Raw genomic sequence first — 13438 nt, 5'->3', positions numbered from 1 at the left:
AATTGATCTCGAGAGGAATTTCCAATTTTACCCCTCAAGCCCTAAGTGTTGCAGATTGTGGTTTTGAGGCAATAACTTGGAATTTTGTGTTGTCCAGCTTAGTTTAATTGTTGCAAAGACTTTATTGTACTGAATTCCATCTGTAATGGTGTGTGTGGTGCGCTATGAGAGCTTATTTGGTCCAAGCATGGTTGCTTAGGACAGGGGGAGTGCTCAGAATGCACTGTGGTGTACTAGTATATGTATTGGTTGTGAAAACTAGTGTCTATTCTTATGCTTGGGTGTGTGCAGAGAGTGAGACAGTTGAGTGTGTAACAAGGTACATACAGCTAGTAGTGGATTGCTTATTGGCCGAGGCCAAGAACCAAGGTTTTCCCTAGTTAAAAGGGTTTCCTTGTAAACCTTGTGTTATTTGTTCTTTGAATGCTTGTTTAGTTGTTTTGAGAACATATTATAAAGCAAAGTTTTAACCAATTCACCCCCCTCTTGGTTCAACAATTGGTATAAGAGCTTTGGTCTGTATTATGAGGTTCTAATAAGCCTGCAGTTGATCCCAGCAATGGATGATGGTCAAGTTATCAACAAAGCTCCAGGGTTTGAAGGTTTAAGCTACGATTCTTGGAAAACTAGAATGGAAGCCTTCTTAATGTCTCAGTCCTATGATGTTTGGCATGCTATAGTACATGGTGTTGTGATTCCTAATCCTGATAACCCCTCTGCTGAAGATAAATTGGCTGTGGCTAATGATGGCAAGGCTAAACATGTTCTTGTTTGTGCCTTGAGGCAACAAGAGTTTACCAGAGTTAAGAATTGTAAAATAGCCAACTAAATGTGGGATTCTCTTCAGGCAACTCATAAGGGAAATAAGTTATTAAGGAGAACAAGATACAACTATTCAAAGTTCAGTATGAGGTCTGTAAGATGGAAGAAAGAGAAACTGTTGCTGAGTACATGTTCAGGATCAATGACCTTGTCAACAATATGAGAGCTCTTGGTGAAGATATTAAGGATGTTGATGTTTGTAAGAAGATACTAAGGTCATTCACTTCTAGATTCAATCCTAAAGTAACGATTCTCGAAGGCAAAGATCTTCTTAGGTGAAGATTGATGAGCTTCAAGCCTCTCTCACTGCCTATGAAATGAGAATTGGTGTTCCAGTTGTTCATAGAAGAGAAACTGCTCTTAAAGCAAAGGAAGTTGTTGAAGAAACTGAAACTGAAACAAAGTCTAAAGATGATCTTGAAGAAGATGAGGTAGCCTACCTTGCTAAGAAATTCAGAAAGTTCAGGTTTAAAAAGAAGAATCAGCTACAAAATTTAACCTGTTATGGTTATGGTAAACTTGGTCATGTTGTATCTAATTGTCCTAACTCAAAGGGGTAAAGTCAGAAGAAGAATGAAGGAGGAAACTACAAAGGAAGGTTTGGTAGAAAATCACTTATCGCAGACTGGGATGCAGCTCCTGAAGAAGATAAACCTGAGGAGACATAAAAAGATGAATGTCTCTTTATAGCTATTCTTGAAGCACTACAAATTCCAATTCAAGTTGAAGAAGATAGTGACACTAAGATTGAGGAAATTCTTGAAGAATGTGAAAGGCTTGCTGTAAAGTGTAATCAACAGAAGTCTCAAATAAAAAGGCTCAATTTAGAATTGTTAAAGTTCAAACAAGTTCTCACTAAACACTTCAAACTTAAACTGTCAATGCTGTGTTCAGTTTCTCTTATTTTTTAAAGCCTATTGAAATCTCAAGTCAACACTCAGTGGTCTACCAAGAAGTGTAAAGAAGAACTGTCTTTCATCCTTGAAGAAAGATCCCTAAAGGTGGCTGAGATCTGGAAGCAATCCACAAAGTAAATTGGGCAGATTGGAATTGGCTATATGTGTGATTCAACCACAAAGGTCAATCAAACTCACTCTATATTTGTCAAAACCACAACTGGTGAAGTGTATATAAGGTATCCTGTCATAAAATCCTTGAGATCAAAATTTAATTTGCTTGACAACAATTTGAACTCCTCAAGACTAAACAGAAGTGATTTTGTTACAACATTTATAGGGAACTTCAAAGTAACCAGAATGTATATGAAGAAGTCTAATATAGCTCAAGCTCAGAAGGTCAAGAACAAAGATTCTATTGTGAAATCCAGCATGATGTGGATTCCCAAGAAGTTAAACTCAGTGAATTTGCTTATGTATACAGCTTTCAAGGCTTGTAACAAAGTGGACAAATGGTATATTGACAGTGGCTGCTCAAGACATATGACAGGTGACGGCTCTAAATTTATCACTCTGAAACAATTTGATTATGGAGATGTGATCTTTGGAGACAATCAGAAAGCTAAAATTGTTGGTATAGGTACTGTGAGCAAGTCTGAAGAATTGCCTAAGATTCAAGAAGTCTTACTTGTTGAAGGACTCAAACAAAACCTTCTTAGTGTGAGTCAGTTATGTGACAATGGGAGGACTGTGTGTTTTGAGAAAGAAAAGTGCAATGTGGTTGATCTTAAATCAAAACAGGTTCTCTTCTCAGCATGTAGATCATCAAGAAATGTTTATATTGTCACTGAAGAATTCCAAGCTACTCAATGCAACTTGACAACCTATGATGAAGCTAATCTGTGGCATAAGAAACTAGGGCATCTTCATTCAAGAAATTTGTCCAAGATTCTGAAGCTAAAAGCTGTTAAAAGACTTCCTGAACTCAATTTTAAAGATGATCATCTTTGAAAAGCCTGCTAACAATGAAAATAAACCAAAGTTTCATTTCCTTCAAAAGAAATCAACACCTCAAGAGCTCTTGACCTGATACACATGGATCTCTATGGTCCTACTAGAACTACTAGTATTGGTGGGAGTAAGTACTTCATGCTTCTTATTGATGATTTTAGTAGAATGGTGTGGGTTTACTTCTTGAAAGAAAAATCTAAGGCTATTACACATTTCATTAAGTTTGTCAATCTTGTTGAAAATGAAAGAAGCTGCACTGTGAAGAGACTTAGGTCTGACTTTGGCTCTGAATTCATCATGAAAGAGTTTGAGCATTATTGTGATGACAAGGGTATTAAGAAAGAATTCTTAGCTGTAGCTACTCCTCAACAGAATGGGGTTGTAAAAAGGAAGAGCAGGACAGTTCAAGAAATAGGTAGAACAATGCTTTTAGAAAAAGATCTAGCAAAGGGTTTTTGGGCTGAAGCTGTGAGTACTACTGTGCACATCATAAATAGGGTTCGTCTCAGACCTAATTCAACCAAAACACCTTATAAATTATGGTATAGAAGACCTGCAACTGTTCACTACTTCAAAATATTTGGCAGCAAATGTTACATATTGAATCACATTGATAGTTTGGGCAAGTTTGATTCAAAGGCAAATGAAGGCATATTCTTGGGATACTCTACAAAAAATAAAGCTTACAGGTGTTACAATCTAAGGTCTTCAAAGGTGGTTGAGTCAATTCATGTGAAGTTTGATGAGAATCCTAAGTCCACACCTCTTGAAGACTATGCCAATACTTTTGGTTCAAATGAAACCAGTTCCTCTGTTATTAAACCTAAAGATCTAAGAGAAATCAATTATCTAGTGCTACAGAAGCAGGTTCAAGCTGAGAACATCATTGGTTCATCTCAAGCTGGAGTTCAAACAAGAAATAAAAAGAAGCTAAATGATTTAGAAGCTGAAGATGGTGAAGAATACAGTCACTTTGCAATGCTGTCATCCATTAAACCAAAGTCCTATTTTGAAGCTTAGAAAAGTAAAGATTGGTTAGCTGCCATGCAAGAGGAACTTGATCAAATTCACAAGAATGATACCTAGACAACTGTTCCTAGACCTGAAGACAAGAATGCGATAGGTTCAAAGTGGATTTATAGAAACAAGATGGATGAAAAGGGATTAATTATCAGAAACAAGGCAAGACTGGTGTGTAAAGGTTACTCTCAGCAGGTTGGTATTGAATATGATGAAACTTTTGCTCCAGTTGCAAGAATGGAATCCATTAGAATGCTTTTATCTTTTGCCTATTATAAACAAGTCAAAATATACCAAATGGATGTCAAGTTTGCTTTCTTAATGGAGATCTAAATGAAGAAGTCTACTTGGAACAACCTAAAGGCTTTGAAGATTCAGAGTTTCCCTTTTATGTTTACAAACTAAGTAAGGCTTTGTATGGTCTCAAACAAGCCCCCAGAGCCTGGTATGAAAAGCTACATCAGTTCTTAGTTGAACAAGGATTTCACAGAGGTAAGGTTGATAATACTCTTTATGTAAAAACTCATCAAGAACAGTTCCTAATTCTACAAATCTATGTTGATGATATCATGTTTTATGGCTAAGACACCTCATTAGCTTCAGAATTTGCTAATCTTATGAAGATAAGGTTTAAAATGTCACTCTTGGGGACTCTTAGATACTTTTTAGGCCTGCAAATTACTCAAACATCTATTGGAATCTTCATCTCTCAGCAAAAGTATGCTTTTGAGCTACTTAAAAAGTTCAAAATGGATGATTGTAAAGCTGTCTCAACACTACTATGTCCTAATACCAAACTCTCTGTAACGACCTTAGATTTTTCAACCCAGTGTGTCCTGTGATGACCCGAACCAGATCCAAGATGCGGAAGTAAAAGACAAGACAACGGTCTCTAGAGATACCAATGTGACCTTCAGTGAGGTCATGGAACTCAAAGAAAATAAATGCGGAAGCAAAAGATAAACCAAAGTCTTAAGAGATATAGATCATCTCTTAGACGCAAATGTGACCTTCCATAAAGTCACAAAACCCAAGGAAATAACCGGAAGCGAAAAGTAGGATAAAAAGGTTAAATGGTACGCTATGGCACCAATGACAACCAAAGGAACGAGATCTAGTTCAAACTAGGCCACGTACGTCATTAGATGGCTTGGACAAGATCAACAAGGTTAAGTGGGAACGAATGAAACAAAGTTAACCTGTCTAGGCAAAAAACCAAATAAGACCCACAAGGCAGCTCCATTTCGGTCGACCGAAATAGAGCTTCGGTCGGCCGAAGTAAGCCAGGAAAAAAGAGAAGAATGAGCCTTCATTTCGGTCGACCGAAATGACAAACCGGTCAACCGGTTTGTGGCTCGAGATGAAAAATGGCTACTGGAATTGACAAAAAACTATTCAAACCAAATTGACCAATGAACCAGTCGACCGAAACAGGCTATTTGTCAACCGAAGCAGGTCAAAAAACTGAAAATCAGGCTTGCTATGCACCAAGGCTGAAAAGAGTTCCTAAACCTCATTTGAATCCCCCATGGCATGTTTAATTTACATTATATGCTAATGTGTGATGATGTGAATATACATGCAAGTGTAAAATGGTATTTTAAACATGCTACAATGGCCTACGGCCTCATTACATTCCATTTACAAGATTTGACATGCCAAACCTCCAAAGTTGGAAAAATTACATTTTTAAACAAAAGGTGACGCCAAATGAGTACAAGTGCAAATATAAACATGCTTGGCGCTTGGCCTCTTGTCATACATGTGAAATAGGTTCTAAATAGTGCATCTAAGTACACTTTACATATCATTAGGCAAAAATGGCATATTGGACCTAACTAAGTACTACAATTTTTAAGGTAAAACTTAAACATGCTAATACTTACATGTAAACAAGAACACTTTAAACGAAACTTCAAATCTCCAAACCACCCAAGGCAAGCGCAAATCTCCGAGTCTTGAATCCTATACCTGAACAATACCCCCAGTAACTTTGGGGTGAGTAAACAAGTTTACTCGTAGAGAATGAGCATGCCTAGACTCGATTTCTTTCAGATTTTTAGATTAACATGAAACAGTTCAAAATAGTCATGCCACCTAACGTCTATGTCAAAGGTGAGACTCAGGGAACATCCTAAGCTACCTTAGAGTAATATCTACAAGAATCATGATATATATACATATATGAAACAAATCGAGGTTGGGATAATCCAAAGAACATGATATGAAGGATACTTGAATATAGATCAACATAATTGCATTATCAATACAATTAAGCAAGGTTTGGAATAATCCATGCAACACGACAAGAGAATACTAGAATACAAGGATCACATTATCAATGCAATTTACATGATTAAAACATACCAATTAACATGACAAGAGGTATACTCGGATATAAGTTAACAAGAATTACATTATCAATGCAATTAACATGATTGGAGCATTCCAATTAACAAGACAAGAATAGTACATGAAATCAAGGATGATGCATAATATCTATGCCATGAAACAAGATTGGAGCATTTCACATAACACGACAAGTTTTAAATCTTCAAGGAAAAGCAACTTAAAATTTAAAGAGTGAAATCAACCAATGTGGAAACTCGAATATCGCCCGGATTAAAACCGTACTCTTGGGATCACTTTAGGGCTACTAACCCATGGGTACCTTCCCCTAGTACGCTCTATAGTGTAGGGAGCTCTCTATCTCCTGTACTAGAACCAAGTCCTAGCCATGTCACTTCTTGATTGATATCCCAAGTCCCAAAACCAACAAGTTGTGCAAGTCAAGATAGTATCAAGATACAAGTAATGCATTAAACCACATTTCATGCACAACCAAGATTTTGGAACACACAAGTCATGCCCTAAGTTCTTAACTATGATGGCATGCGAAATGTCAAGAAATCATAGTATGCATCAATATAGATTAGAACCAAGATATATATATATATATATATAGCACATGGAATCCATTAAAGGAAAAATACCACAAGTATAAGATAAATGATTCAAGTACTTACTAAGTAACATATGAGTAATTAAATCATTCCAAGACAAATGTGCAAGTTCACTAAGTACATTAATGAAACCGATATACAAGGGGTCACGATGCTTGATAAAAAGATAAAAGGCCATGAAATACAAGTTTAATTCACAAGTTTAACAAGAGTTCAATGTGAAGGCATGGTTAACTCAACGGAAGCATAAATGGAAATTTAATCTACTTAAGGGATTAAATTATTAAGGTTTTAAGGCAAGTACAAATGTTCTACGAACAAGATATGTCAAGGACTAGTTCAATATCAAGTTACAAGTTCATTTCATACAAAACACAATCATGTGAATGAAATTCCATACAAAGGAAATAAATAAATGTAAGTCTTAAAACTTATCTGATGTAATAACCCGGTCATTTTCCTTCCTTTCCCTTTTCTTAGATTTTCACAGATATTTTTTTTCCGTTGTTGTTTTTCCTTTCTGAGTTCGGTTTCTCGTCGCTTAGTGTCATCTCGAGTGCTCTGGAATGATTTCCGAGACTCTTTTCCTTGGATTGACAACTTCCTTTGAGGACCACGTCATTTCCACATTTTCATTTTTCGGACACTATTCACTTTTTCGTCATTTTCCTAATTTTGTCTTTTCCCTGTTTGTTACTTTGTTGGTGTAACCTCACTCTTTGTGTTCAGAGTTGGGTTTTGAGTTCACGTATCTTCATTCTAAGTGGTTTCCACGAAATACATATCTTTACTTTTGTAGAAAGGTACTCTGGTTGCTCCCGGTGTCCATAGGGGCGTGAATGCAAAGTTCTTTGGAAACTTTTTCTTTTCTTGGGGTGTTTTTCGTAAATATCTTTTAAAGATATTTTATTTCAGGGGTTTTTAAGAAAATATATTTTTGAAGATATTTTCATTTTGGGCCAATTGTGCAGTTTTCACTTTTGGGAGGGGCCATTGTGCAATTAATGAAAGTTATTAGTAAATGTCTTGTTTTGAGCTTGGATTCTCGTACGGGATTCAATTTCACTTTTTGTCGAGTCGTATACTCTTAGAATTTCCTTCTGGTTATTTTTCTCCAGTTTTAGGGTTTCTAGACCCGGTTGCCGCCAAACTTGTTCGGGGCATAACTTTCTGTTCGGGACTCAGTTTTTGAGGTCGTTTCTTTTGTTGTTCATATTTTCTCATTTTGGTACTTTTTTATTCACAGAGTTTTGCCGTTTGAGCACGTGTACGTGAATTCCACTTTTCCAGACCCAGCGGGGCCCGTTCGAGGCACTTTTTGAGATTTTCTATAAATAGGGGACCTTTAAGTGAAAAATCAGATTTCTCACTCTCTCTCCCCTCTCTTGGCCGGATTCCATAGTAGCCAAGGGCTGCCATCTTCTCTCTCCTCTTTTGAGCTTCTTCCCTTCCATGAAACGCCGTAGTGCCTTAGTGTTTTATGTTCGACTTGGCAAGGCCTTCGATTCCACCGATTAGAATCTCGTTTTAGCCATTTTTTGAGTTCAGGTTTGAAGCCAAGTTATGATTTAGATGGGGCTTCCTTGGGGGTTATGTTCACGGCGTTGTCCCAGACAAAACCCTGAAGTATTGTCGGATTCGGAGCCGTTTCATTTTAGTGGCTTTTGAGATTTTCATTTCAAATTGAGGTAGGGGATATTTTAGGATTATTTATGTATTGTATTATGTAACGACCCTGGATTTTTAACCCGGTGCATCAGTGATGAACCGAAAGTTAACCCGATAACGGATCCGAAATACGGAAGCAAAAGATAAACCAAAGTCTTAAGAGATATAAATCATCTCTCAGACGCAAATGTGACCTTCCATGAGGTCACGGAACTCAAGAAAATAACCTGAAGCGAACGCTAGAGTGAGAAGGTCAAATGGTACCATATGGCACCAATGACAACCAAATGAGTAAGATCTAGTTCAAACTAGACCACGTACGCCATTAAATGGCTTGAATAAGATCAACAAGGTCAAGTGGGAACGAACGAAACAAGGTTAACCTGTCTAGGCAACAACCAAACAAAACCCACAAGGCAGCTCCATTTTGGTCGACCGAAATGGAGCTTCGGTCTGCCAAAATGAGCCAAGAAGAGAAGGGAAAATGAGCCTTCAGTTCGGTCGACCGAAACGACAAACCGGTTGACCAGTTTGTGGCTTGAGATGAAAAATGGTGCTTTGGTCGACCAAAACAAAGAACCGGTCGACCAACATGAGTCTCAACAGTGAAAATGACTACTGGATTTGGAGTTTTTGCTGAACAATTAAAATCAAAAAGGGGTTCAATCGACCGAAATAAGCCACCGGTCGACCGAAACTGGTCAAAAATGTGTAGATGAACCTGCTATGCACCAAAAATGAAGAAAATACCCTAAGTCTTATTTGAATCCCCTATGGCATGATCAATTTACAATATATGCTATTGTATGATGATGTAAACATACACGCAAGTGTAATATGACATTTTAAACATGTTACAATGGCTTACAGTCTCATTACATTTCATTTACAAGATTTGACATGCTAAATCTCAAAGTTAGGAAAAATTACATTTTTAAATAAAAGGTGGCGCCAAATGATTACAAGTGCAAATATAAACATGCTTGACCCTTGGCCTCATATCATATACATAAAATGAGAATCAAAAAGTGTACTTGGAACACATTACAAGTTTAGAATCAAATATACACATTTGACAAATAAGGCTACAAATGGCTTTTCAAGCCAACCTTTACAAGAATGAAAATCTTCAAGTCCACAAACCATCCAACTATAATGAAAATCTCAACCTTGATTCCTGTACCTGAAATATACCCAGTAACTTTAGGGTGAGCAATATAAAGTAACTCGTAGGAAATGAGCATGTATCGACCTAGCATTTTACATATTAAGCGTTTCCCGTGATTATACAACTGGTATGCATGCTTTTGTTCATAATCTAGAATTTAATATAATTATTTTTTATGGTTAAGATTTAATTCTCATGATGATATGCAACTTAAAATTAAATTATGGCATGTTAGAAAATTATGTTTGGTATGGTTGTTAACATATATTAAATTTGGATTATTTGGAAAAGAATTGTAACTTTTATTTGATTGGTTGTCAATTATACATCAACCTTTGCAATAACATAAATCATTGTAAAATAGAGCTATTGGTCGGGTAAGTCGAACCACTGGGACTGGCAGTTTATGGCAACCAAGGTGTCTAAAATCACTTTTAGAATGATAAAAGGGGGTTATACAGTTTTGTTGGTTTGTCACTAAAATTAAGGGTTTAAATTGCATAAAGTAATAACTTGCAAGAACTTTAGAGAAAATGAATTCAGAAATAGAAGACTAGGGAAGTGAATCCACTCCAACTCTTCAATAAGCATGCTATGACATGATTTACTTGGGGAAATAACATATATATATATATATATATATATATATATATATATATATATATATATATGACCATGGAATGCAACAACACAAAATTGCTGCATTACCTTCAAGAAATATATTAAATCAATAGGCAAGAATAACCTATCAAAGCATCACATGTTTTGGCTACCTAACCTAAGATGTAACCTTGGACATGTTCACTAAGCAAAAGGTTATCAAGCCCTTGATCACATAATAAAAGCATATGAAATAGAAATCAAGAATAATCTATCAAAGGAAGGCCCTAAGCAATAGATTATCAAATTTTCTAAATATCATGCCAATAAAAACACTTCCATAAACTCATCTCCATTGTCACTATGAAAATGTAGTAATATAATAATGAGAGAAAAACAATCTACGACAAGATATTTAACTCAAAATGATCATTAATAGACATTGAAGTTCTTTACATCAAATAAAGTGCTCTAGTTCATGGAAAGGTCACATATATACATTAAACCCCCAAATATAAATCAAAACAAAGCAATGCTTACAAAATGGAGTTTCATCACCTCCCTAGATAGGGAGTTAGTTACCCATAAAGAGAAAGAATGAAGAAGAAGATGAAGAATCCCTCTCCATTTTTGCACCTTAAGCTTAAGAACACCCAAAACCCTCCAAACTCACTATTACTCTCTCTAGAACTTAGTTAAATGTGAGATACCTCAAAACAATAGCCTCAAGGGTTTTTTCTAGCCAAAAGGAACACATTTCCCTCCATTTTCGTGCCCCTACAACCCTAGGAGCATTCAGGACCACACAAAAAAGGGTCAAAGGGACAGCTTTGGAAGAAACAATGCAGCCATACCCACTTGTCTGCAAATCGGCGGGCGCCCGCGAGTGCAGGGCGGGCGCCCGTGGCTGACTGAAAACTGTGATGGCCACTGGATGGTTTGGCGGGCACCCGCGGGTTTCCGGTGGGCGCCCGCGGTGCTGATGGCGGGGGCCCATAAGTATGTGGCGGGGCCCCATGGCGACAAGAGCCTACTGGGGTAATCGGTGGGGGCCCGCGGCGGCTTAACGGGCGCCCGCGGAAGCATGCCTTCAGTCTTCTCACCCCCTTCTTGAATCACACAGGATTGGTCCATTGATGCGGTCTTCATTCTGAGTGCTATGCCGCAAAATTTATACACATGATGGCTAAAGAACTTGGCTCAAATAACAGTTCCCAGCACGGCTTGCTTTGGTTCTTCAAAGGATCGACAAAACCGCTTCTTTAACCATATTTGGGGAAACCGACCTGAAAGAAGACGGAAATAAACAAATAAAGCTAAACTGTACATTATAATCCACTAATGGACTTAACTGATGTAATTAAGGGCGCTTGAATATGCAATATTCGGCGTTTATCATTATTTAATACTATTCTTTTGTGAAAGATTAATTATCATAGTCGTACCTTGTATGAAATTAAGTTGTGATATGCTTTTAAATTAAGTCTTGGCATGTTCTTTAACATACTTTAAATTGAGAGTATTTGGATAAGTATGAAAATCTAGAGATTTTAATTAAAAGGATTAATTATGATCTATTTAAAGGTTCCATTGGCTTAATTGAGTTTTAAACTTGATATTCGTGATGACTAGGACATGTATGCTAGTATATATTAAATTGGGACCATTTGATGTTGTTTTAGAAGTTAGAGATTTAGTTACCATGATTTAATTAAATTCTACTTTGTTGTTCCATTGGCTTATTAAGACTTTTAATGGATGTGTGTAATGACCATGCTATGTTGTTTAACATGTGTTAATTTGGGTCATTTAATTGAGATTTGAAATTTAGATAAATTAATTAGGTTATGTAATTAATTTTTGTTTCAATTGCGTTAACGATTTAATCATGTGTTTGACATAGGTTATATGTTTAAATCATGATTTTTGGACTTGTAATGGAATTATGAGTTATGCTTTCAATATTGAATTATATTGTTATAGCGTGTAACGAATCGCACTCTGAAGATTCGACATTGTCATCCTATAGTAGTTGTGGATTAGAGCATGTATTGTGTGGTTTTAACCTACTTGTGCATGGAAGGTGGTTTTCGTGCATTATATAAATTACGTATAAGTTGTGAACTTATTTGATTATTTTGGAGTCACTTGGGATATTGTTACTGTGATGTGGCTAGAGTTTGGCTCTAGTACGGGAGGTATGAGTTCTCCCCATTTGAGATAGTGCGCACTAGGGTGGTCTTCCCAATGGGTTAATACCCGGAATAACCATTTAGTTCTTGGCGGAAATCCGAGACGTGATGTCCAAGTCTTCCACTATTTGATTTCGTATTCAATTCCAAGTTAACAATCATGTTTAATTGTGACTTGTGGTTTTGGCTATTGGCGATTTAATGTTGTTAAGTATATCCATACTAAATTGTTATATTTAGTTGTTTTCACACTTTTAGATTTCAAGTTGATAACTTAGAGAATCTATATCTTGATGTGTGGTATTAGAAATTATAATTGTACTAAATTGTTATATTTAGTTGTTATTGCATTTTAGATTTCAAGATGGTAACCTTGAGAATCTATAACTTGATACTTGTGTAGCAGGCTTCTATGTTAGTTAATTGCGTAAATATTGTGATTTGTGCTTTGTTGTTCAAATGTGACTTTGTAATGATCCTGTAGATTCATTTGGGACATAGACTTTAGGTGGCATGATCCACTATAGTTGTTTTAGCATTTTAGATTTCAAGTTGGTGACCTTGAGAATCTATATCATGTTGCTTGTATAGCATGCGCCTATGTTGTTGAAATTGCATGGAGGATGTGATTTATGTTAGAAATGATCTAAGGTAGCTTAGGATGCTCCCTGAGTCTCACCTTTGACATAGACACTAGGTAGAATGAACCACAATGATTAAATCATGCAAACTTGTAAAACATTAGGTCTATGTATGCTCATTTCCTACGAGTAGCTTTATGTTGCTCACCCCAAAGTAACTGGTGTAACGAGTCGGTCATTTGCCTTCCTTTCCTTTTTCCTGAAATTTTACGAATGAATTTTTTTTCGTTCAATTTTCTTTTCTGAGCTCTATTTCGTGTCGCTTAGTGTTATCTCGAGTGCTCAGAATTGGTTCCTGAGACTCTTTTCTGTTGATTGATAACTTCCTTTGAGGACCGAATCATTTTCACATTTTTCGTTTTTCGACACTATGTGCTATTTCGTCCTTTTCCCTATTCTGTCTTATCTCCGTTTGTCAGTTTTTGGCACAACCTCACTTCTCATGCTCGGAGTTGAT

General features: G+C 36.5%; 1 protein-coding gene across 1 annotated transcript; it reads left to right on the top strand.

Annotated features, from left to right (window-relative positions):
• The first annotated feature begins 921 nt into the window (after positions 1-921).
• Positions 922-2729, top strand: LOC132296600 (uncharacterized). Its single transcript, XM_059794786.1, has 4 exons — positions 922-1017; positions 1098-1335; positions 1513-1611; positions 2059-2729. The coding sequence occupies exons 1-4, from the start codon at positions 922-924 to the stop codon at positions 2727-2729; spliced, it is 1104 nt and encodes a 367-aa protein (XP_059650769.1).
• Positions 2730-13438: the final 10709 nt, after the last annotated feature.

The sequence above is a fragment of the Cornus florida genome, unplaced genomic scaffold (assembly GCF_030987335.1).
Source record: "Cornus florida cultivar Cherokee Brave unplaced genomic scaffold, ASM3098733v1 CherokeeBrave_3.0.0_Hap2_Chr02, whole genome shotgun sequence".
NCBI lineage: Eukaryota > Viridiplantae > Streptophyta > Magnoliopsida > Cornales > Cornaceae > Cornus > Cornus florida.
This window is presented reverse-complemented; position numbering and strand designations above follow the sequence as displayed.